This window comes from Drosophila nasuta, chromosome 2R (assembly GCF_023558535.2).
Source record: "Drosophila nasuta strain 15112-1781.00 chromosome 2R, ASM2355853v1, whole genome shotgun sequence".
NCBI lineage: Eukaryota > Metazoa > Arthropoda > Insecta > Diptera > Drosophilidae > Drosophila > Drosophila nasuta.
In genome coordinates this window covers 6,108,994-6,129,096 of record NC_083456.1, presented here as the reverse complement: position 1 = coordinate 6,129,096, position 20,103 = coordinate 6,108,994, and the positions used below count along the sequence as shown (strand labels likewise).

At 41.3% G+C, this 20,103-nt stretch overlaps 8 protein-coding genes across 15 annotated transcripts; 4 read left to right on the top strand and 4 right to left on the bottom strand.

The window, feature by feature from the left end:
• Nucleotides 1–524: 524 nt before the first annotated feature.
• LOC132785711 (RNA-binding protein with serine-rich domain 1-B) lies at nucleotides 525–2,168 on the top strand. 2 transcript variants are annotated; one of them, XM_060791936.1, is made up of 3 exons: nucleotides 525–695; nucleotides 757–921; nucleotides 1,042–2,168. In XM_060791936.1, coding segments are annotated over exons 1-3 (1,137 nt in total). In that variant the 5' UTR covers nucleotides 525–693; the 3' UTR covers nucleotides 2,012–2,168. The 2 variants fall into 2 exon arrangements, with proteins under 2 accessions (XP_060647919.1, XP_060647918.1); XM_060791935.1 differs by having other exon boundaries at nucleotides 526–695; nucleotides 1,012–2,168.
• A 136-nt stretch (nucleotides 2,169–2,304) lies between these two features.
• On the bottom strand, nucleotides 2,305–4,117 carry LOC132785710 (probable tRNA (uracil-O(2)-)-methyltransferase). The gene is made up of 2 exons (XM_060791933.1): nucleotides 3,820–4,117; nucleotides 2,305–3,766 (listed from the first exon to the last, which is right to left on the bottom strand). Exons 1-2 carry the CDS (start codon nucleotides 4,088–4,090, stop codon nucleotides 2,445–2,447), a joined length of 1,593 nt encoding a protein of 530 aa, XP_060647916.1. The 5' UTR covers nucleotides 4,091–4,117; the 3' UTR covers nucleotides 2,305–2,444.
• A 287-nt stretch (nucleotides 4,118–4,404) lies between these two features.
• On the top strand, nucleotides 4,405–6,729 carry LOC132787145 (2-oxoisovalerate dehydrogenase subunit alpha, mitochondrial). The gene is made up of 4 exons (XM_060794054.1): nucleotides 4,405–4,585; nucleotides 4,652–5,183; nucleotides 5,728–5,893; nucleotides 5,949–6,729. Exons 1-4 carry the CDS (start codon nucleotides 4,517–4,519, stop codon nucleotides 6,496–6,498), a joined length of 1,317 nt encoding a protein of 438 aa, XP_060650037.1. The 5' UTR covers nucleotides 4,405–4,516; the 3' UTR covers nucleotides 6,499–6,729.
• A 51-nt stretch (nucleotides 6,730–6,780) lies between these two features.
• Nucleotides 6,781–8,896, bottom strand: LOC132787146 (AP-1 complex subunit mu-1). 2 transcript variants are annotated; one of them, XM_060794055.1, is made up of 3 exons: nucleotides 8,803–8,896; nucleotides 7,747–8,660; nucleotides 6,781–7,688 (listed from the first exon to the last, which is right to left on the bottom strand). In XM_060794055.1, the coding sequence occupies exons 2-3, from the start codon at nucleotides 8,566–8,568 to the stop codon at nucleotides 7,230–7,232; spliced, it is 1,281 nt and encodes a 426-aa protein (XP_060650038.1). In that variant the 5' UTR covers nucleotides 8,569–8,660; nucleotides 8,803–8,896; the 3' UTR covers nucleotides 6,781–7,229. The 2 variants fall into 2 exon arrangements, with proteins under 2 accessions (XP_060650038.1, XP_060650040.1); XM_060794057.1 differs by lacking the exon at nucleotides 8,803–8,896 and having other exon boundaries at nucleotides 7,747–8,796.
• Nucleotides 8,897–9,302: 406 nt separating this feature from the next.
• On the top strand, nucleotides 9,303–11,206 carry LOC132787147 (methyl-CpG-binding domain protein 2). 2 transcript variants are annotated; one of them, XM_060794058.1, is made up of 3 exons: nucleotides 9,303–9,521; nucleotides 9,833–10,255; nucleotides 10,552–11,206. In XM_060794058.1, the coding sequence occupies exons 1-3, from the start codon at nucleotides 9,397–9,399 to the stop codon at nucleotides 11,033–11,035; spliced, it is 1,032 nt and encodes a 343-aa protein (XP_060650041.1). In that variant the 5' UTR covers nucleotides 9,303–9,396; the 3' UTR covers nucleotides 11,036–11,206. The 2 variants fall into 2 exon arrangements, with proteins under 2 accessions (XP_060650041.1, XP_060650042.1); XM_060794059.1 differs by lacking the exon at nucleotides 9,833–10,255 and having other exon boundaries at nucleotides 9,305–9,521.
• A 9-nt stretch (nucleotides 11,207–11,215) lies between these two features.
• Nucleotides 11,216–12,943, bottom strand: LOC132787148 (metaxin-1 homolog). Its single transcript, XM_060794060.1, has 5 exons — nucleotides 12,729–12,943; nucleotides 12,502–12,648; nucleotides 12,120–12,398; nucleotides 11,663–12,058; nucleotides 11,216–11,589 (listed from the first exon to the last, which is right to left on the bottom strand). Exons 1-5 carry the CDS (start codon nucleotides 12,807–12,809, stop codon nucleotides 11,515–11,517), a joined length of 978 nt encoding a protein of 325 aa, XP_060650043.1. The 5' UTR covers nucleotides 12,810–12,943; the 3' UTR covers nucleotides 11,216–11,514.
• A 108-nt stretch (nucleotides 12,944–13,051) lies between these two features.
• Nucleotides 13,052–14,280, top strand: LOC132787149 (U6 snRNA phosphodiesterase 1). Of its 2 annotated transcripts, none has more exons than XM_060794062.1 (4): nucleotides 13,052–13,406; nucleotides 13,476–13,809; nucleotides 13,889–13,910; nucleotides 13,966–14,280. In XM_060794062.1, the coding sequence occupies exons 1-4, from the start codon at nucleotides 13,373–13,375 to the stop codon at nucleotides 14,278–14,280; spliced, it is 705 nt and encodes a 234-aa protein (XP_060650045.1). In that variant the 5' UTR covers nucleotides 13,052–13,372. The 2 variants fall into 2 exon arrangements, with proteins under 2 accessions (XP_060650045.1, XP_060650044.1); XM_060794061.1 differs by having other exon boundaries at nucleotides 13,459–13,809.
• A 6-nt stretch (nucleotides 14,281–14,286) lies between these two features.
• On the bottom strand, nucleotides 14,287–20,048 carry LOC132787142 (IQ and AAA domain-containing protein 1-like). Of its 4 annotated transcripts, none has more exons than XM_060794049.1 (5): nucleotides 19,508–20,048; nucleotides 15,974–16,971; nucleotides 14,753–15,661; nucleotides 14,522–14,692; nucleotides 14,287–14,461 (listed from the first exon to the last, which is right to left on the bottom strand). In XM_060794049.1, exons 1-5 carry the CDS (start codon nucleotides 19,757–19,759, stop codon nucleotides 14,287–14,289), a joined length of 2,505 nt encoding a protein of 834 aa, XP_060650032.1. In that variant the 5' UTR covers nucleotides 19,760–20,048. The 4 variants fall into 4 exon arrangements, with proteins under 4 accessions (XP_060650032.1, XP_060650035.1, XP_060650033.1 ...); XM_060794052.1 differs by lacking the exon at nucleotides 19,508–20,048 and adding an exon at nucleotides 17,275–17,371; XM_060794050.1 differs by lacking the exon at nucleotides 19,508–20,048 and adding an exon at nucleotides 17,044–17,359.
• Between the last annotated feature and the right edge of the window lie 55 nt (nucleotides 20,049–20,103).

The following is a 20,103-nucleotide window of genomic DNA, read 5'->3' as shown; positions in this document are numbered from 1 at the left end:
TTTATTTCACTTTTGTGGGTTTATTGTTCATGTTAAAAGCGATTTGGGTAAAAATATTTCTATATGATTTTGAGTTCCATAGAAAAACGATGTATATGATAAATTTATGGGTATATATTTATCATATTGTTTTTCTGTTTTTCCAAATTAAAAACCTATAAACCCACAACTAAGTATGTAATATAAAAACTACAGAATTCACATAATCAAATTGTATGTAATATTTTTTAAAATTTCTTTTGAATAGTATATTACAAAATAATCAGCAATACAACCCTGATTCAAGCAAAATGGTAGAGACACTTTAGATTTGAGGGAAAGCATTATTGGTATATTTTCAGATGTACATTGTGAATAAGTGGACTGATACACTAACTGGTAAAATTAAGATAAATGTAAAAATACAAAAATATTTAAATTTTGTATTTCGCTTTTATCGAGCACTAGTGAGTACTCATCAAGCTGGTGATTAGGTATATTTTTAAAATGCCTGAGTAGAGTATATTTTGAAATGCCATTTTATGGTCACACTGATAACATCGATACTGTGTCGGTGTAAAAACATCGTTGCAGGGAACGCCATTGAATATTTTTCGACTTGAGTGTTTTAAAAAAAGTTTTTTCGCTGAAAATTAAAAAGAATTTTGGCTGCTTGTCACTGGTTACAATCGCCAGTTAAAGTGTTATTGAAAAATGTAAGTTTTATTGGTCTGTTGAAAGTAAAATACAAGCTATGACCGCATTGTTTTTCATTAGGGCGCGTGCCCGGTCTCCCACCGCCGAGGGCGAAAAGGAAAATAAAGAGAAGGAAGTGAAAGAGAAGGATGCGAAAGCTACGACTACATCTAATTCATCATCGCGCAGAGAGCGGGAACGAAAGCGACGAGGCTCCGCCTCTTCTAGCAGTGACTCTAGCCGAAGGTACAACATTGTTTTTCAATACCCCCTTCCCCTTTTAATATCAATACTTTTTCAATACTAACGCAAACGTTTATCCCCCTCTACCCGTAGTTCCTCGGGTAGCTCATCATCGCGCAGCAGCTCTGGCTCAGACTCCCGATCCAGCTCCAGTAGCTCCAGCGACTCCTCCAGTTCCTCGTCCTCATCGTCAACCGACACCGATCGCAGCGAAAAGAACCGGCGTCGCGGAGGTGGTGGTGGTGCTGCTGGCAAAGATAATTCGCGTTCGCCACGCAAAACAACCAAATCGCCGCGAGCCAACAGCAAGGCACGTAAGGAAACTGATCGCGACCGCACAGAGCGGGAACGTGACCGGGTGCAACGCAGTCGCAGCCGTTCAAGAGATCGTGTTCGTCCGCGCTCCTCTAATGATCGCAGTGGCGGTGCTGGCGGCGGGGGCGAAGTGAACAACGTGAAACGCGAACGCTCCCGTTCCGCCAGCCGTTCTCGTTCACCACGTCGACGTGGTGGCGGCGGCGGTCGCGGCACAGTTGAGCGTACGCCGCCGCCCAAGCGTCGGGAGCGCTCACGTTCCCGCTCGCGCAGTCGCAGCCGCTCCAGGTCGCCCACTCCGAAGCCAGTGCGCATTCACGTGGGTCGCTTGACCCGCAACGTTAACAAAGACCATGTGCTCGAGATCTTTAGTAGTTTTGGCACTGTGAAGAACGTAGAGTTCCCTACTGATCGTTATCATCCGAATTTCGGTCGCGGAATGGCGTATGTGGAATACGCCACCTCCGAGGACTGTGAGTCAGCCATGAAACACATGGATGGTGGACAAATCGATGGCCAGGAAATCACAGTATCGCCGGTAATTGTCGCCAAACAGCGACCGCCAATGCGGCGACCATCACCTCAAATGCGACGTCCTCAAGGCGGACGCTGGCGGTCTCCGCCACAATTTAATCGCTTCAATAATCGTGGTGGAGGAGGCGGCGGGGGCGGAAGGCGCAATTCGCCTCCACCGAGAGGACGTCGATCACCGCGACGTCGTTCACGCTCGCCAATTAGACGCCGTCGTCGCAGCAACAGCTCAGACAGTTCCCGTTGAAGACCTCTTAACAATGATTAACTTTCGCGTTGGCAACAAAAACAGAAGATGTAAGCGACGGCAATATCGTAAAATTATCTTCTACAATACAAGATCATAAATAATCTGAACAATATTTAACAAAATAGACACGAAATATACAATTAAAAAAACAAAATTTAAAAACTGAACAAGCTTCAGTCGATGTTGTATTCATAAACATGAAACATTTTGAACTGCTAACTGCTTAGATTATTGTTAGCCATAATATTAGGCGTATCGCCGAATGCTATATAACAGCTGTAAGATTTGCCAACTTTAACAAGTTTATTATTTTGCTAGTGGGTAAAATGATGCGAATTTGTACAATAGTCTTTATAACTACAACATCTATAACTAATGTATGAACGAGCACTCGCTCTCCTCCAATGGACAACCCTGAGGATGGTGCAGTTTAAAGAAACACGCACGTTTTTTTAATGATCAGCAATTTTCCTTTTGTCTGCTGCAACTTTGTAATTTCTTTGGGCTTGCGTAGACCAATTTGATCGTTGTCACAAAACTCAAATACTTCGTGTTTATTACGCAAGAGCGTTTTAATGCCACCACACTCCGACTTGATGCCAGTTAGCTCCTCTTTGCTGAGCGATTGAGCGATTTCGCGCATAGACAACTGTCTTCCTTGCCGCCAAATAGACTCGGATGTTAAAGACTCTGTGTCTGTTGTGTTGTCCAGCAGCATGCGAAAGATTTTCAGCACCAGCGTATCGATAATACTCTTCTCGATCTGAGTGCAATTTCTCACGGATTCCGCTTTTTCTCGCAGTTTGACTGTTTGCTCTGTTTTGGATTCACCAGTTTGATACTTTTGGAGCTCATGCTGCACAAAATCTTCAAGCGTAGACGACGCTTTCGCCGTACGTTTGAGACCTATTAAAGCTATGCGTTTGGTGCTTGGTATCTTTAAGCGATCCTGTAGCGTTTCAAAGCCGCATTGCTGCGACACTTGTCTGGCATAAAGAGTAAAGTCCTGATATGCGCTAATACACGTGTTGCGGCGCTGGAACTTGGCACCCGACAGCTCGAAGGGGCAACAAGGTAGGAGGAAGTAGCTGCACATGAGACGCGCTGCAAGCACTGGCAACCAAGGCGACAGCTCATCGGAATGATTGCCAATTAACCAATCGATGCCATCGAACTCACAACGAAAGCTATTTGGTTCCACAGTGCGCTCAATAAGCTTTGTTTTTGTTTCATCGGGATACAGCGACCAAAGCTTACGCTGCCGCACGTCATAGCCATAGCCTTTGTAGCCCTCGGCATTGAGCACATAGACCAGCAGTCCATTGCCGCATCCCAAGTCGGCGAAACCAGTGGGTTGGCTTTGTGTACAGCTCCAGAGTGTGATGAGATAGGCAGCAATAGCCAAGTCTTCGTAGATGAACTTTAATGGATCCGTTGATTCATTTGCCGTTTGCCACAATTCTAGAAGACTTTGCGAATGCTTCTGTTTCAGCTGTTTGTATAGATCATTATACTTCTCCACATCCAGCAAGTGCAGCGATTTTTGAGCAGCTTCTTCGCGTTTGCTTTGTGACCAATTGTGAAGCTTTGGCTTTAGAACAAACTCAGCCCAACGGGAGCTTGGAGAAATCTCCTTGTCGTTGCTCTGGTTGAATGTAGCAACTTTTAGTTCACCACCATTTAATTGCACAGCAAAATCATCAAAGGATTGGGCGTCTACAAAGTGACATTCATAACTTTGCTGCACAAAATCTGTAAAGTTAATTTGTATTAGTTATTGCCTGATTAAATTGCATTTGCCTTACCCAGGACGGCGTTGGCCAAAATGTTTGTTGACATTTTCTTGGTCAGCATTTTAAAGTGGATTTTAAAACCATCGCAAGTCCGCTCTCCGGCATCTGTTTGCAGCTGTTGTTCCAGCTCATCTTCATTGGATGCATGTAATTTTCCATCCTGTTGTTTTTGCACTTCTGTGATCAACACCTCGAATATTTTTTTATTCAGTGCATGATAGTTCTTAATTAATATTGCTATTGCCAGCCAAAATTGTTTGTCGCCAATGTGTTCAGCTGCCATTTCGTAGAGTTTACCAACACAGGCTTCAACAAGCTAACGCTGATTGAATAGTACGCTGCTCAGTCGTAAATTATGCTTGCATACATACATAATAATAATAAAATTAATAATAATAATAATACTTAGCACGTAAATTAAGATTAACTTATATTTATTAATAAATTTAATTTAAGCTACCTTAAATAATAGATTAATGAATATATAATGCATTAAAAATGTAGGAAAATACACAAAATACAAATATACCAAAAACTAATCAATCCAACAAAAAGTCAGGAGCAGCGTACTTTGCTTAGCCGCAACTTGTTGCGTAACGCAGCTGATTGAATTCCCAAGGCAGCAGCAACAGAACACGCAGCAATAATTCATTTGTTTTGCAATTGTTTATTGTTGCACTTTTCTCGCATTTAATTCGCCTTAGTTAACATGTCATTCCTGCGAAAATCCCGTAATCTGTTCAATGCTGTTGGCGCTGCCCGCCAAAATGCCAAACTGGTTTGTATTTCAATTCGCAAGAATCTTCGCATGCTCAGCTATCTAACTGTTGTTGTTTTTATCCAGTTTAATGCTGCGATAGCTCAGCGTGGCTACAGTTCAAAGTCAGAGGATGATGGTGCCACATTTCCAGGGGCACGTAATGCGTCATTCGTGAACGATCTGAAACTAACGCTGCCTGAGGATTATGCTCCCATTCCCATCTATCGTGTGATGGATCGCGATGGTTACATTCTCAATAAAAACGAGGATCCCCAGCTGAGTCAAGAGGTGGTCGAGAAAATGTTCCGTGACATGCTACTGCTGTCCACCATGGACAAGATCCTGTATGAATCGCAACGTCAGGGCCGCATCTCTTTCTACATGACGAACTTTGGAGAGGAGGCATCGCATATTGGCAGCGCAGCTGCTTTGGAGATGCGCGACATCATCTATGGCCAGTATCGGGAGGCTGGTGTGTTGGTGTGGCGTGGCTTCCGCATCGATCAATTCATCGATCAGTGCTATGGCAATGTAGATGATTTGGGACGTGGCAAACAGATGCCAGTACACTATGGCTCCAAGGAGCTGAACTTTGTCACCATCTCTAGTCCACTGTGTAAGCAAGAGTCCCTAATAATGCTATAAGTAACCTCTCATGCAATTCGTGAACTGACTACCTGACTGACTGACTTACTCAACAACCGACCGATCTACCAATGAGTTTTTTAAACGATAAGAGCGAGGAAGCTGTAGTTTATGTACAACGTGAGGAGACTCGAACTCTTACTACTTAGGGTAGCAGATAAGAGACTATCGTTTGTAGTTGACAACATTTAAGAAATCTAATTCTAAACCTAGCTCCGAAAACGAAACCACATATTTACAACTTTCAGTTTATATGATAATAGTTAGGAGGCTGTAATAATTTTCACCATAGAATTTACATAATTTAAGGAGCTTTTCCTACTACTAAAGTAATTACCTAACTCCGATCAGGGAACTATGGATCCTTGGTCAAAATGGTATGAGCTAGGAGTTTGCAATTTACTATCAACGCTTAATTAAAGGACTGTAATACTTACACAAATCTTAAATGTTCTTCAAGCAGTGCTTAGCAAAGACTTTTTATATATGGTCTGTATTAAATCTCTCCTTTACAGCCACGCAAATTCCCCAAGCTGTAGGTGCTGCCTACGCCTTGAAGCGACGACCCGACAACGATGCCTGTGTCATCTGCTATTTCGGTGAAGGTGCTGCCTCCGAAGGTGACACACACGCTGCGTTCAACTTTGCCGCCACACTCGAGTGTCCAGTCATACTCTTCTGGTAACTAATTATATATCTTAATAACTTAATATATTAACATATATTCTGCTTTTAGTCGCAACAATGGTTTTGCGATCTCCACGCCATCCAATGAACAATACCGCGGTGATGGCATCGCTGGTCGTGGTCCCATTGGTTATGGCATTGCCACGATTCGTGTAGATGGTACTGATGTGTTCGCCGTCTACAATGCAATGAAGAAGGCTAGGGAATATGTGCTTCGCGAGAACAAACCTATTGTGTTCGAGGCCTTGGCATATCGTGTGGGACATCACTCGACTTCGGATGACAGTACAGCCTATCGTTCAGCCGATGAGATCGACGTGTGGAACACTTTTGAGCATCCCATATCCAAGCTCAAGAAGTACATGGTCCACAAGGGCTGGTTCAACGAGCAGGAGGAGACGGAATTTGTTAGCACCGTGCGCAAGCAAGTGTTGAAGCAAATTGCCGTGTCGGAGAAGAAGTTGAAGCCCAATTGGCGTGAGATGTTCGAGGGTGTCTACGACACAATTCCTGAACATCTGCAGCAGCAGCAGCGTGAGCTGGAGCAGCACATTGAGGCGCATAAGGAATTCTATCCACTGAAGAGCTTCAAGCAATAAAATTGCCAACTCTGAAGCGAAACTATTCTACAAAAACTTAACCGGAGAGACTCAATCGAAAGTGCATTTATTAAGCTTAAGCAATATTATCGTTTTATGTTTTGTTTTGCTGCTGGGTACAACCCAAAAGCAAATCTCCTTTTTGTCAAATGTTGTTAACTCAATTTAAATTTTGTATTTTTTATTTAGAAACATGCTATACATTTTTGGTGTTTTTAAAGACTTGTAACAAATAGTCGAAATAAAATGCGGGTATATGGATAAATGAAAAATATTGTCGCGCTGTGGAAAATGTGTTAAAATTTATTAGTTTGATTTACATACAAATACAAATAGAATACGCAGAAGAAAACAATACATATTTATAATTAGGTGTATAATTTCTGCTGAAGTGTAAATTCCATTCCAATTTAAAAACACTCCATGCTAAATGTTTTGTAAATTCAGAAAATGGCAAAAAATATTTGGTGTCACATTAAGCATCTATTTTCCACAAGGAAATCAAATAGTTGAATTCATCGAATGCAATTTACAAATCAGCAGGAAGCCAACACGAACTGTTTAATAATATACTTTTTGACTTAACGCACATAATAGTTCAGGGCACGCGCACTGTGAAGGTGAAGAAGCTATCTAACATACTCCTCTTACTCACTTGAGGGATGGAAACGAAACAAGGACTCTTTGAAGCGTAAGCTTGGCTGGAATGTGTCTCAAATGCGTCCAGCGACTCAATTGGTGCGCAACTGATAGTCGCCATTCTGTGTGATGTAGCGCACCCAAGGCAACGCCTGATAGCCGCTCTTCTCGATGATCTTTAGGTAACGCACCTGAATACCCGATGTTGTAAAATATGGTATCTCGAAGCGCACCTGTATCGGTGGCTTGCCCTCCGTATTGTCCTCGCTCTCCACGCTTGGCAGCCCAAAGTGAGCACGCATCAGATACTCTTTGCCACCCGGAAACGATTTGATCGTCCAGATGATCGCGTTCTGTTCCGGCGCATATTTGCAACTGCCAATGGTTGTCTTGAATTTAGGTGAATCGGCATCAGCCGGCACTGGGATAACAATTTCCACGTTGTTCGCAGTTGAACGGCGTTTGAATTGAGATTTCGCCTTGATCATGTACTCGACACGCGAATGCGCATGTCGCTCGATCACCGATTCAATCCAGATCAAAGGTTTAACCTGTCAAATATATAAATGTATTAGGTAGTTTCGGTGGTAAGTAATGCCAGCAACTTACATGCGTGTTGAGGCGATACGACATCAATTCAAATTCACCATCGGGCGGTATGAAGGAGATGGTACGATCGTTTTCGAACCGCGACAGACGCACACACTGATGGAACTTAACATCCTCTAACTCCACAGACTTTGATTTGCCGCGTCCCGTGCTCTCGAAGAGCACCTTATCATTCAGCCCCAAACGCAACTCGGGCATGCCCGACAAATAGACGCGCATCTTGATGGCTCCCACAATTTCGCTGCGCAGCAGATTGCCATTGGCATTGGCCAGCAGATTGACGGATTCAATAACATCCAGGAATACCTCGTTCTTACGATACTTGATGCCCTCTGAACGCCAGGAAACGGCATTTGTCACCGCCACAGGAATGCGCGGTTGTAGCTCGAGTTTGTGACCCTCCTGTGTGATGTATTCCTGGAGGATTTTCGAGTCTGTCGTCTGGGGATAGCCAAAGTCGATGAGTTCATCGAGCAGTTCGTAGATGATAACGAAATTGTCGCGTATTGATTCCTCCTCCAGCTCTTTGAAGTATTCGACAAACACCTGTGCGATTTTATGCAAAAACACAAACACCAGCGCAATGTTGACGTTCTTGTTGCGCGGCGTCGTCGACACAATGTACAAATTGTTTGTCTTAATGTAGGCGAATGTCGTTTCAGATGTCTGCAGAATGGGCGTAACGAGTCCTTCCTCCTCGCGTTCCATCAACAGCGGCATAAACTTATCGATCACGGCCATGTCGATGTTGTCGCCGCGATAATTGCGCGATATCAACACCTTGCCTTTGACGTCCAGCACAAATATGGCTGATGAAGACATTTTTCTTTTCTTTTGTGTTGTAGTTTCTTCCAGCTGCCACTTGTTTCTTATTGGAATCTGAATGTCAAACTGGGTTGGGTGTTTTTGCAAGCCTGTGAATTTATTGTTAAACTTGTGAATAAACTGTGTGCACTTATATATGTATTACATTATTGTTTTAGTGTTCGTTATTTGCTTATTTGATCATTTATCCCGCAAGTGGAATTAAAGTTTAGTCACACGAAAATTACTTACGTCGTCGAGTTGACTGCTGCTTCTTCTTTACGCGCCCATTCACATTAAACAATTACATTTGGTCGTTCCTCAACACTTATTATATTGTGAATGGCGCAAACAAAATTAATCAACAAGGATGCAACGAAATTTTTTAAATATTTTTAAGCATCGATTTTTCGTAACAGAATAATATAATACAATATAAAATATTTATAAGTGAATAATAAATAATCACCTGATCACACTTCATATAATCAAACCATATAGTTTTATGCTTTTTTTATGTTATAAATTTATTATGAAATATTAAACTATAATATTAAAAAACACTATTATTTTCTAATATAGAAGAGAATGTTTACATTGGTTTCATAATTCATTGCAAACAAAAAACTGAGTGCAGTGGAAATAGGCTATAAAGTTTAAATCCTAATTGGAATTACTTGTAGTTCAGTTTAACAAGTTCATATTTTGTGGTATTTTTTATCTCAAAAATTGTATATTTTTTATATTTTTAGTGGTATATTTAGAAAATCAATTTGCGGTCACGCTTCTTGACGAGTGCATCAAATGTAAAAAATAAACAAGTGCAAATTATTTCGAAATTTGCCAATGAATCCAAGCATTACAATTGAACGTAAGCGCGTTGATTGCAACGCATTACCCAAAGGTTGGCAACGCGAAGAAATACACCGCAAATCGGGCTGCAACACGGGCGTTGATGTTTTCTACTACAGGTAACCATCAAAACAACCCCAAACAGTTTACTCGGTTGGTTCCTTAAACTAAAACAGAAAAATATCACGGTGGAGGTGTGGCGCCTGGCAAACTAATGTAAACTGTAAAAATGTTCACACACAAAAAAACCACACGTGCACGTGCAATAACGAATTCGTTGTAACTCACTCTCACTACTCTTTTGTTATTACATTTACCACCACACACTCGAAACCAAACACACACACGTACACGCACATACACCAACTTCCACCATACTTGCTCCCTCTCACCCAACCCAACAACAACAATTGGATGGTATTCAACACAGTCCCACAGGAAAACGAATTGAAAGCAAACCACAATTAGCACGGCAATTGGGCGCCGAGATGTTTGACATTAGCAACTTTGATTTCCAAACCGGCAAAATGCAGTTGCATCGCCAGATGCCATCGCCATCGATATCGCTCTACCGCTGCAATGCTCAAGGTGCCATCATTAGCAACGCTGTAGCAGCTGGCAATGCTGCGAACGCACTGAAGCGTAAATTTAGTCGAGCTCAAGCTCAACAAAACTCAAACAGCAACAGCGGCAACAGTATCAACATCAACACGGGCAACATTGTCACGTCGATATCGTCGTCAGCAGGAAACGCTTCTTCTTCAGTAACATCGACGACAACTGCAGTGACGGCAGCTAATCTTCGACAGCAGCAGCAACAACAGCAGCAGCAGCAACAACAATTTGAATTCAGGTAGAGCCAAGTCGATGTCTCCTTGGCTCCCCAAACTGTCTTCTCTCTTGCATGCGCCTGTCAAAAAATTATATTTACTTTTCGCTCCAACCCAACAAACCTTTACCAAATTTAGTTGTTTTAACTCTGTGTATTCTCCAATAGCAAATGCAACCCTTTTTTTTAGAAATAACCTTTAGACTATAGTATAAAGTAGCTAACTTTTATTTTTTGAACATTTATTTCATTTAATTAATCCTAATTTTTTGGCTGCGTTTAAATTTTGTTTAAGATGCAATTTCGTTTTTACTCAACAGTCGCGCTCTGCGCACAGATGTCTCCTTGGTGCCGCCGATTCGACAGACCGCCTCCATATTTAAACAGCCGGTAACTGTGGTGCGCAATCATGAGCCCAACAAGGTCAAACATGACGCCAAACATGGTGGCCAGGAGAAACCCAAACAACTATTCTGGGAGAAGCGTTTGGAACGATTGCGTGCCTGCCATGACAACGGCGAAGAACTGGACGACATCTCATTGCCCAAAACTATACGAACTGTCGGTCCCAACGTAAATGAACAGACGGTGCTGCAATCGGTCGCCACAGCACTGCATATGCTCAATGCTGGCGTGCACGGCCAGAGCTCGACAAAGGCGGAACTGACGAAGAATGCTATGGCATTCATGAATCCCGAACAACCTTTAATGCATGCGGTTATCATTTCTGAGGACGACATACGCAAGCAGGAAGATCGCGTTGGTTTGGCTCGACGAAAGCTGCAAGATGCGTTGAAGACATGAATTCAGAATACAAATTCCATTATGGCTAACACACATATTTCATAATTTGTACTATTATTAACTCATTTCCGAGGTAAAATGAGGTTTTCTTTTCCTCTGCCAATTGATGTGAAAATTTTTATCAATAAGCATAGATTTTTAATAAATACTATTTGTAGATTCAAGCAGAAACCGTGTATATTCAAATTTAGTTACAAATAACAATAGCTTTTTATTACGCTTTGGTTGTTGTTCTTTTCTTTTTTCTGTTTCTAACATAGAATTTCACATATAGTAAATAGTTTAAAAACGAATGACAAGTGGGCGCAATATGCATTTTTATATAGTTCTTGTATATATGTATATCTCTTTAAAAATGTTATATACAACTTTCTTCTTCAGTTTTTGGACTTATTTTGCTGTGCGCCGTTTTTCATTCCCTTTGAATGCGTTAAATATATATAGAGACTATTATCTATTAGCTGTGCTAAGAGCTGGGACTATTCCAAAACTTCCTCGTCCAATTCATCGTCCTCATAGTCGATGCCATCATAATCCGTGGACGAACGTGTTAACTGCAAAAAGCAATATGAGAATTAGCTGGCTAATCTTTTGTAATTTTTGTTATTTATTTGTTATTTGGCTTACCTGGGTGTAAATACCACGCCAAGCAGCAAACGCTCCCATTGCCAGTGCAGCGCCAATGCCGGCGGCAATCTTTGTATTTAATTCGGTCTCCATAAACTTACGTTCCGATGGCGTTAATGTGCTGTCAGAGTGTCCAGATGATTTCGTTAGTTTAACGGAACTATAACATTCATTGCGGAATATGTCGCGAGAGATACGACTGATGAAATTCAAAAGATTTTGACAGCCTTTTATGTGGTTTTGTAGCGGATTATTGGGCAGTGTTATTTTCGATATGATGGACAAGTAGCTGTAGACAATGGCATCCAATTCACTGAAGTGATCACCAAAGAACCAAACTTTGCGTCCCAATTTTCGCGACAACAAGTTGACGCACTTTTTGGCATTAGTCACCAGCTATAATAAGACAATACACAATAATAGAATCAAATGTTTCACATAAGTGACATTAGCGTACATAGTCACTTTCGTGCTTCTCCAGCTTATCGTTGATATCGAAACCGCCAAGCACTTGGACAACATCGCAAGCTTCGCGTTGATACGTTGATGGATAGTAGAAGTTAAAGGGGAATGGCGTTCGCTTGGCGTATAATCCACGTGTGGTAGTCTCATAATTGTTTGGTTCGCCATACAGAAAGTAATGATAGTAAGCATGAAGTTGTGTGAATACCCAATTGGTATATGTGGCGGACAGATGCTTCTGTTTCGTGGATAGCTTGGCATCAACGGGATAACCCTGAAATCACCAACAAAGAAAATTAATATTGGAAGTGGAAAAATGCAACACGCATATTGAGCTGATTGTAAATTCTATAAATAGCTGGGTTCATTCAACTTACCTCAAGATCCAGCACACGTTTGATCTCCTTGTAGCCAATGAATTTGTCGTTGCCAATTTGAAGATAGGGCAACTTGCCGGCGCCCGAACGCAATGGATTTGAATTGGTCTCGACGTCTACGGGACAGCGGGTGAAGCGCAGTAAGCACTGTGAAATGACAACGCTTTGATTAATAATTATTGATAGCAAGAACGAGGAGTCGCTGATTATGATGCAACTAAACTTACCAAGACACGCATACATTCGAAATCAATTGTTGGTAGGCCCCATTCGCCCTTATACACATGCAGCTTGGATCCCAATTGCATCTTGTGTGTTGTTTGCTATTTTGTACTTTCTTGGTTAATTAGCTAGCAAACGCAGATGCACTTGCATTGCTTGAAATATTCAAAAATTAAATATATGTGCCAAAAATGTGCCGGACGACTCCGAGAGAGAGAGAGACTATATTTTGACACTCATTTCCAGTGTGGGCAACACACTTTAATAGCACGAACTAAAAAATACCATATTCGATATTGATATTGCCGATAAAGGCCAACAACTCTAGTCGCATATTTTATTTATATTGTGTGGACCGAAACATATAACTAAGTAGAAGGCCTAAGACATATATTTAAGTTCAATATTTATCACTTATATTAAAGTTTTCGTTTTCATTTTCATATGTATTATTTTTCATTCTGTATATTTAAATATGTGTATTATCAGCTGATACATTTTCATAATCGTCTGGTCACTCCAAGTTATACCAATGCATTTCTTCCGCCAACCGCGTAAATAATTTATTGATAAATAAATATAAATAAAGCTTACACTATGGCATTAGTGGATTACGGAAGCAGCTCCGGCTCCGAAAGCGATACGACGGATGAAACCACTCCCACACCGGCTATTCTCAAAAGGTAACTTACTGGGCATTCTTTCCGTACTACCCAAAAATCTAAAACCCGGCAGACCGGCTTTACCCACAGCTCTTTCCTTGTTGGGCGCTAAGCAGCCGAAGCGTTCAACAGATGACGAGGATGAGGATGATGCAACAGACAATCCCGCACTGCATGGCGGTCGCATACGAAGCTTTAAACATGAACGAGGCAATTGGGCTACATTTGTTTACGTGCCCGCTGATAGTTGTGTGGAACAGCTGGAGGATTTTCAAACGGAGGCTATAGAAATGCTTGCCACAGACCTGGAACTACAGATGAATGAATCGTTGCATTTAAGTTTGAGCAAAACAGTAGTGCTGCAATATCATCAGATTGATGAGTTCACTAAATCGTTGCAACAGGCGCTCCAAAGTTGTTCAGGGTAAGTTTGATATATGATTAAAAAATCATTAAAAAATTAAAAATTTTGTTTATTTTTTTTGGTTTTCTTTGCGTGGCAGCTTTAACAGTAATCTGCATTTGGTAAGTCGTTAGATTCAGCTTTTATTCCTTTGCCATAATTTTATTTAACCATTAGCTTGAGGTGTATACGAATGAGGAGAAAACACGAACATTTCTGGCAGTCAAACTGGACGCTGCATTCACTACGAAGATGACGACACTGCTACAATCTGTTGATCTGGTTATGCGTGACTATCGCTTGCCGAAATTCTATGAGAAGCCCTCGTTTCATGTCAGCTTGCTCTGGTGCGTGGGAGATTATCAGGAATTGCTCAATAGCAAATTAGAGAAGTTACAGCAATTGTTGGATGATCATGATACGCTTAAGTTGCCTGTCAAGCAAGTGCTTTGCAAGTGTGGCAATAAGGATTTTATTTATAAACTTAAATAGATTCATTCAATTCATGCCCTTCTTTTTGTTGCCATTTCCTTGCTTGGCCTGCTGTGCCTGTTCTTCAATCAGTCTTTCCTCTTCCAGTTCCAAAAAGCGTTGCCGTCGTCGGCCCAGTGGAGTTTTTGACCACCACGACTCGAAGGCTTCCTCTTCTTCTCGATAGACAGGATCCCGCGTACTGCATGGAAATTGTATCTAAGTAAATAAGTAAAAATAAATCAATAGCATGAAAGCTTACCAGAGTACATTGATCAACTCAGCATTTGTAAGCGGCTGGGAACGTAATTGCAATTTACGTTTGCAAGTCATCACTTCACGCAAGCAAGCATCGATAGCACCTATAGTATAACCATCGGATATTTTGGCCATTGCACTGGTGTCTAAGTTGGATATGCCGCCAGAATATTTACTGTAAATGAAATGCAAGATTTAATATATATTGTGTCCTTACCGTACGTAAGATACTTACTGGAGCAACGTTTTCCAAGCATGCGACATGGCGCCATAATCTGGACGCGGAATGTAAATGAAGCGATTGTAGACCGATTGCAAGAGCTTTTGATCCGCCTCCCAAGGTAAGTTGGAGGTGCCCACAAAAATGACGCGATCTTCGGGCGCAATATTCTTTATCATTTTGGGCAAATCCTTTTTCAAGCGTTTGGGATCTGTGCGATCGGTTTTGGGAATTTTCTTCATAAAGGGTCGCTCCGCATCGCCCATATAGATGACTGCGGGCTGCAACAACCTGGACACTTTAAGCACTAGATGTATAAGCATAATAAGTCCTGATTTGCCTGGATATTTTCCCACTATATTCGCGGGTGTGAGATCGAACAAAACGGCACCAACTTCCGTACAAATGGCATGAAGCAAAGCCTTTTTGCCAGATCCTCGGGGACCAGCCAACAGCACAGAGCGGATCAGTGGCGTGCAGCTGTGTATGGCTTCGGAGCCGAGTGGTAGGATGCAGTATTCGACGAGAATCTGTCTAATGTCGCCCGGAGAAGGATTTGTACCATTACGTGCCGTCAACGCTTTGTCGCCCAGAAACTGTTTCAGATTAAGTTCGGGATACTTGCGTATAATGCCGTTGGTAACCAATTCCTCATAAAGCGACTCGGTGCTTCGGTCTGGTGTCAGATCCTTCTCCTTCTTCTTTTTGCTCTTCTTGCCACTGCGGCGTGTCTTCTTGTTGCTTTTCTTGACCTTCTTGCCGACCATGGTCTGTAGCAATTCAATCTCCTGGCGCATCACATCGTCGACAGCGCGTCGAAACTCCAGCTCAACTTCCTGATACTTTTCCGCATAGATCATGTCCTCGTAAGCCGCCTGGCTAAGGATTCCTGTCTCGTCCTTGTCGCGCCAAGTGTCGTTGAAGCTGACATAAAAAAAAAATTTTAATACATTCAAAGGGAAATTAATTAAACGAAACTGATTCTAGTTGAACCAACTAACAATTTCATCCATGGTCTCCATTTCATAGTAAAGGTATATGTATATTAAATTTAATAACATTAAACTTATGATTCCATACTTTTGTTTAAATTTAATGAAAAAATAGAAAAATACATATAAATTTAATTTTTTATAGATCAAAATAAAATCAGAGTACTAGTATACTATTTTTATACAATAACTTGATTAATTAATTGAAATCAATTAAGTACTAAAAGGACTGTGGCTAACTTACTATTCAATTTCCGCACGAATGTCGGGCAAGCAAACAGATACAGCTGGCTGGAAGTTGACATCGTCTTCTTGGTTTTCGTTTACATTCAAATCACCACTACGCGCTGGTGACTTCGACTTGTCCTTGGTTTTGCGTGATTCTTTCGAGGAACGTGCAGAGGAGCGACTGTGCTCACTCTCCGTGCCTGGACGACTGAAAATATGCAGTGAGCCACCCTGGTCCTCAGAGGGAAAATCGGGCAACTTGCCCGTCTTGTCGTAGCAATCCTTGATCCACGCACGTATCTCGTCAGCAATGTCCTCCTTCATGGTAGCGCCATGTTTTTGCCTAATCTCTTCCTGTATAGCCACCTGTCGAGCCTCGAACTGCGCCGCATATGTTTGTTGCGCCACATGACGACGCCGCACATCGTGCTCGTTGTGCTTCTCCAGCTTCTCGGCGCGTTCCTTAAGCACTGCAGCTGGTGGCGGCACCATGCCAATCAATATCATCTCATCCATTTTGCGACGACGCGTAATTCGTCGTGCCGTGTGTCCACGCCACATCTTCTGGATTTTCATGGCCGCCATGAGACCGGAATCAGTGCGTTCCTTCTCACTGCGCTCCTCTGCTTTGCCCTTTTCCTTGCGTATTTCCTTCATGAAGTGGGCACGCAGACGTCCTTGACGAGCCCGCTCGTGCATCTGAAGCAGACGAATGGCCTCAATTTCGGTGAGTGGCTCTTCTAAGGCGTGCTCTTCAAGCCAGCCTAACTTTATCAGGATTTCATTCATGGTGCGTTTGCGGAACTCCAGTTCCTGCTCCCGCTCACGCAGAAAGTATCGTGGAATACGCAGCTCAGTGTCCATGGGCGTCAGACGTAGGCGCTCCACGACATCATCATTGTAGCTAAACTCCATAAGGTCAATGTTGACCAGATCGTGCTTCAGTTCCACAACACGTCCCAGACAAGCGTCTAGCAACTTGCGCACCAGCTCACGCTTTTGCGGCTGAATCATCTGAAGATTAAACAAAAGGTGTTCAGAGAACATAAATTAAGTTTTAGATCCACATTTTTCCTGACCCCTTACTATAAAAACAACCATTATATTAAGAAGCAGTAATACAGAATTCATCAATCCAACCCAATATATGTGCATTATGTATGTATATCCGGTTATATGAACAACTGAACAACATCTCCCTAAAACCCAAATATCGGCGGGTAAGGTTATGGCGTCCGTATTTTGGGATGTACAGTATGTCAAGAAACTCTTTACACACTGAAAAAAAACACATATGTATTTTTTGACTTTGCATACAAAAATAACGCCTTTGGTTATTATTTTTCAATATTTTTTTAATGCAGATCTATTATTTAGCAAATTTCAAATTAGTATGTACAAAAATAAAAACAATACAACGAAAGGGAAAATTTTCAAGCAACAAAAAATGAGTATACACATTTTTGACACTGTCAAGAAAGTGTTTACACACTTGACTTTTCAATTCCGTTTTGTTCTATTTTTAGAAAAAACGGAACTTTTCCGTTATCTTCTTCTTCTGCACTATGCACTATTTTTGCATTCCTTGCATTCCTTTTCATTCAATTGCGAAATCTTGCTGCGCACTTGTCAAAAAAAGCTGATTTTTTAATTATTGAATATGCCCGGTGCTAGATTGACTTATGAAGTCACCCAATTGATTTATTATAATCACCAAATTGGGAAATCTGTAGCGGAGTTAGTGGAGATGTTTCGTGTGTCCCGAAAAACAGTTTATAATGTTTTAAATCGAGCAGAAAACGAAGAAAGACTGGAAGCAAAGCGTGGAAAAGGTCGAAAGAAGAAGATTGACGAGCGAGAAGACCGCCTTATTATTCGTAAGGTGCGTCAAAACCCCCAAATTTCGACTAGAACACTTGCCAAGGAGTTGGAAGAAGAGTGTGGCACAGTCGTTTCGCATGAAACCATTCGCCAACTAATTCTGCGGAACAAGTACTCTTCTAGGGTTGCGCGTAAGAAGCCGCTGCTTTCAAAAGTAAATGTTGAAAAGCGCTTAACTTTTGCTGCCAACATGAACATCAAGCCGGAAAGCTACTGGGATGACGTCATATTCTGTGACGAAACAAAAATAATGCTCTACTATAATGATGGACCAACTAGAGTATGGCGCAAGCCGTTAGCAGCTCTAGATCAGCGCAACATCATTCCGACAGTGAAATTTGGCAAATTGTCGGTGATGGTTTGGGGATGTATTAGTAGCAAGGGGGTGGGACAGCTTGCGTTTATTGAAAATACAATGAATGCTGAGCAATATCTGTCCATTCTGAAAGCAAATCTAAGGCAAAGTGCAGATAAATTTGGCTTCATTGTCGATAATAAGCCAAAATTTAAAATTTATCAAGACAAGGACCCCAAATATAAAGAGCTCACTGTGCGCACATGGCTCCTTTATAATTGCGAAAAGGTCATAGACACACCTCCTCAGAGCCCTGACATGAACCCCATGGAAAATTTGTGGGTTTATCTAAAGAAAAAAGTGGCAAAACGGCATCCCACAAACGGCGCCGCCTTAAAAGCAGCAGTACTAGAAGAGTGGCAAAGAATTCCGTTGGAGTATGACCTACAAAAGCTGATCAGTTCGATGAAAAATCGCATTAAGCTTGTAGTTGAAGCTAAGGGGGGTCATACTAAATATTAAAATTAGTTTAAGATAGTATAACTTGATAAATATATCCATTAAACTGTTGTAGTTTAAGTTATTTGTGTAAACACTTTCTTGACAGCGTTATAAATGTGTATACTCATTTTTGTTCCTTGAAAATTTTCCCATTCGTTATTTTGTTTTTATTTTAATACATACTCATTTAAAATTAGTTATATAATAGTTCTGCATTAAAAAAATATTGAAAAAAACTAACTAAAGGCGTTATTTTTGCATGCAAAGTCAAAAAATATTTTTTTTTTCAGTGTGTAAAGAGTTTCTTTACATACTGTATGTACATACATATATGGAATTTTGTTTATAGACTACCTGGAGAAAGGTAAAACAATCAACAGTGAGTATTATATAAAGCTGCTGGATCGACTGGACTATTAAGAAAAAGCTATTAAGACAAAAAAAAATGGTAAAGAAGAAACCTGTTTCATCAGGATAATGCACCGTGCCACAAGTCTACCATGGCAACAATGCGGAAATTGAGCGAATTGAGGTTCGAACTACTGCTGCACCCACCCTACTATGCATATTTGGCTCCCGGCGACTGCTGGCTTTTTTATCGGATCTCAAAAAGCACCTCCAAGGCAAGAGATATCAATCAAATGAGTAGGTGATTGCCGATATTGAGGCCTATTTAGAGGGCAAAAGTTCATCCTTCTACAAAAATGGCATCGAAAGATTGGAGAAGCGCTGGACTGAGTGTATAGACGTAGATGAAAACTGTATTGATGGATAAAACTAAATTTTCAGAAAAAAAATTAGTTTTTCCTTCTTAAGCCGGGCGGTGTGTGAGCTGTTTAAATTGTAATTAAAAGATAATTCTTGGATACTTGCATTATCGTAGACATCCTCAAGGCGATTGCTCAGACATATATAGCGTAGGTAGAACTCATAAAGACTGGATTGCAGCAGAGCCTTCGATTCGGCAGCGGCGGCAACAGAGCTCGACATAATGCCCGAAACACCGCTGATCGTTGCCACCGTGGTGTCCACATTCTGATGCTGTCGTTCGTAGTCAATGATGGCCAACTGCTCACATTCATGCTGCGATTGATGCCAAATCTCATTAAAATATGTGCTGGACATGTCGAAGATTATTTTAACAATGAGTCAGTTGATTGGGTAGCCAGCGTATTCGTTGTCATGGTGGTGCTGAAAGTTCCAAGACAGTTTCTATTGCCTGGCAACGAACTCATTATACAAGCTACTAGAAGCGCCGAGACTTAAATAAACAAAACAAAAAAATTAAAATGGCCAAGCTACTTATGAAAATGAAACATCTTAACAAAAAACGGACACTGTAAATCGCGTAGATACCAAGATCATCGATCTGTATAAATCATTAAAATTAGTTACTTAAATCTAAGCAAAGTGATCAAGGCAGTTAAACAAATTATAGCGTATTTTAAGTAAATAAAAATGTATGACAT

What these genes read in the sequence shown, in the direction of transcription:
- LOC132787146 (XM_060794055.1), bottom strand. Translation starts at nt 8,568, where the DNA reads ATGTCTTCATCAGCCATATTTGTGCTGGACGTCAAAGGCAAGGTGTTG. An exon ending in CGTATCGCCTCAACACGCAT is followed by an intron (nt 7,689 to 7,746) that starts GTAAGTTGCTGG and finishes TATATTTGACAG; the next exon opens with GTTAAACCTTTGATCTGGAT.
- LOC132785711 (XM_060791935.1), top strand. An exon ending in AGCAGTGACTCTAGCCGAAG is followed by an intron (nt 922 to 1,011) that starts GTACAACATTGT and finishes CTCTACCCGTAG; the next exon opens with TTCCTCGGGTAGCTCATCAT.
- LOC132787145 (XM_060794054.1), top strand. Translation starts at nt 4,517, where the DNA reads ATGTCATTCCTGCGAAAATCCCGTAATCTGTTCAATGCTGTTGGCGCT. An exon ending in CCCGCCAAAATGCCAAACTG is followed by an intron (nt 4,586 to 4,651) that starts GTTTGTATTTCA and finishes GTTTTTATCCAG; the next exon opens with TTTAATGCTGCGATAGCTCA. An exon ending in CACCATCTCTAGTCCACTGT is followed by an intron (nt 5,184 to 5,727) that starts GTAAGCAAGAGT and finishes TCTCCTTTACAG; the next exon opens with CCACGCAAATTCCCCAAGCT.
- LOC132787149 (XM_060794061.1), top strand. Translation starts at nt 13,321, where the DNA reads ATGGCATTAGTGGATTACGGAAGCAGCTCCGGCTCCGAAAGCGATACG. An exon ending in GCGCTCCAAAGTTGTTCAGG is followed by an intron (nt 13,810 to 13,888) that starts GTAAGTTTGATA and finishes TTTGCGTGGCAG; the next exon opens with CTTTAACAGTAATCTGCATT. An exon ending in TTAACAGTAATCTGCATTTG is followed by an intron (nt 13,911 to 13,965) that starts GTAAGTCGTTAG and finishes TTTAACCATTAG; the next exon opens with CTTGAGGTGTATACGAATGA.
- LOC132787147 (XM_060794058.1), top strand. Translation starts at nt 9,397, where the DNA reads ATGAATCCAAGCATTACAATTGAACGTAAGCGCGTTGATTGCAACGCA. An exon ending in GTTGATGTTTTCTACTACAG is followed by an intron (nt 9,522 to 9,832) that starts GTAACCATCAAA and finishes TATTCAACACAG; the next exon opens with TCCCACAGGAAAACGAATTG. An exon ending in CAACAACAATTTGAATTCAG is followed by an intron (nt 10,256 to 10,551) that starts GTAGAGCCAAGT and finishes TTTACTCAACAG; the next exon opens with TCGCGCTCTGCGCACAGATG.
- LOC132787142 (XM_060794049.1), bottom strand. Translation starts at nt 19,759, where the DNA reads ATGTCCAGCACATATTTTAATGAGATTTGGCATCAATCGCAGCATGAA. An exon ending in ATTCGTGCGGAAATTGAATA is followed by an intron (nt 15,662 to 15,973) that starts GTAAGTTAGCCA and finishes TTTTTATGTCAG; the next exon opens with CTTCAACGACACTTGGCGCG. An exon ending in GCTTGGAAAACGTTGCTCCA is followed by an intron (nt 14,693 to 14,752) that starts GTAAGTATCTTA and finishes TTTCATTTACAG; the next exon opens with TAAATATTCTGGCGGCATAT.
- LOC132787148 (XM_060794060.1), bottom strand. Translation starts at nt 12,809, where the DNA reads ATGCAATTGGGATCCAAGCTGCATGTGTATAAGGGCGAATGGGGCCTA. An exon ending in AACGTGTGCTGGATCTTGAG is followed by an intron (nt 12,399 to 12,501) that starts GTAAGTTGAATG and finishes TGGTGATTTCAG; the next exon opens with GGTTATCCCGTTGATGCCAA. An exon ending in AGAAGCACGAAAGTGACTAT is followed by an intron (nt 12,059 to 12,119) that starts GTACGCTAATGT and finishes GTCTTATTATAG; the next exon opens with CTGGTGACTAATGCCAAAAA.
- LOC132785710 (XM_060791933.1), bottom strand. Translation starts at nt 4,090, where the DNA reads ATGGCAGCTGAACACATTGGCGACAAACAATTTTGGCTGGCAATAGCA. An exon ending in TTTGGCCAACGCCGTCCTGG is followed by an intron (nt 3,767 to 3,819) that starts GTAAGGCAAATG and finishes TTAACTTTACAG; the next exon opens with ATTTTGTGCAGCAAAGTTAT.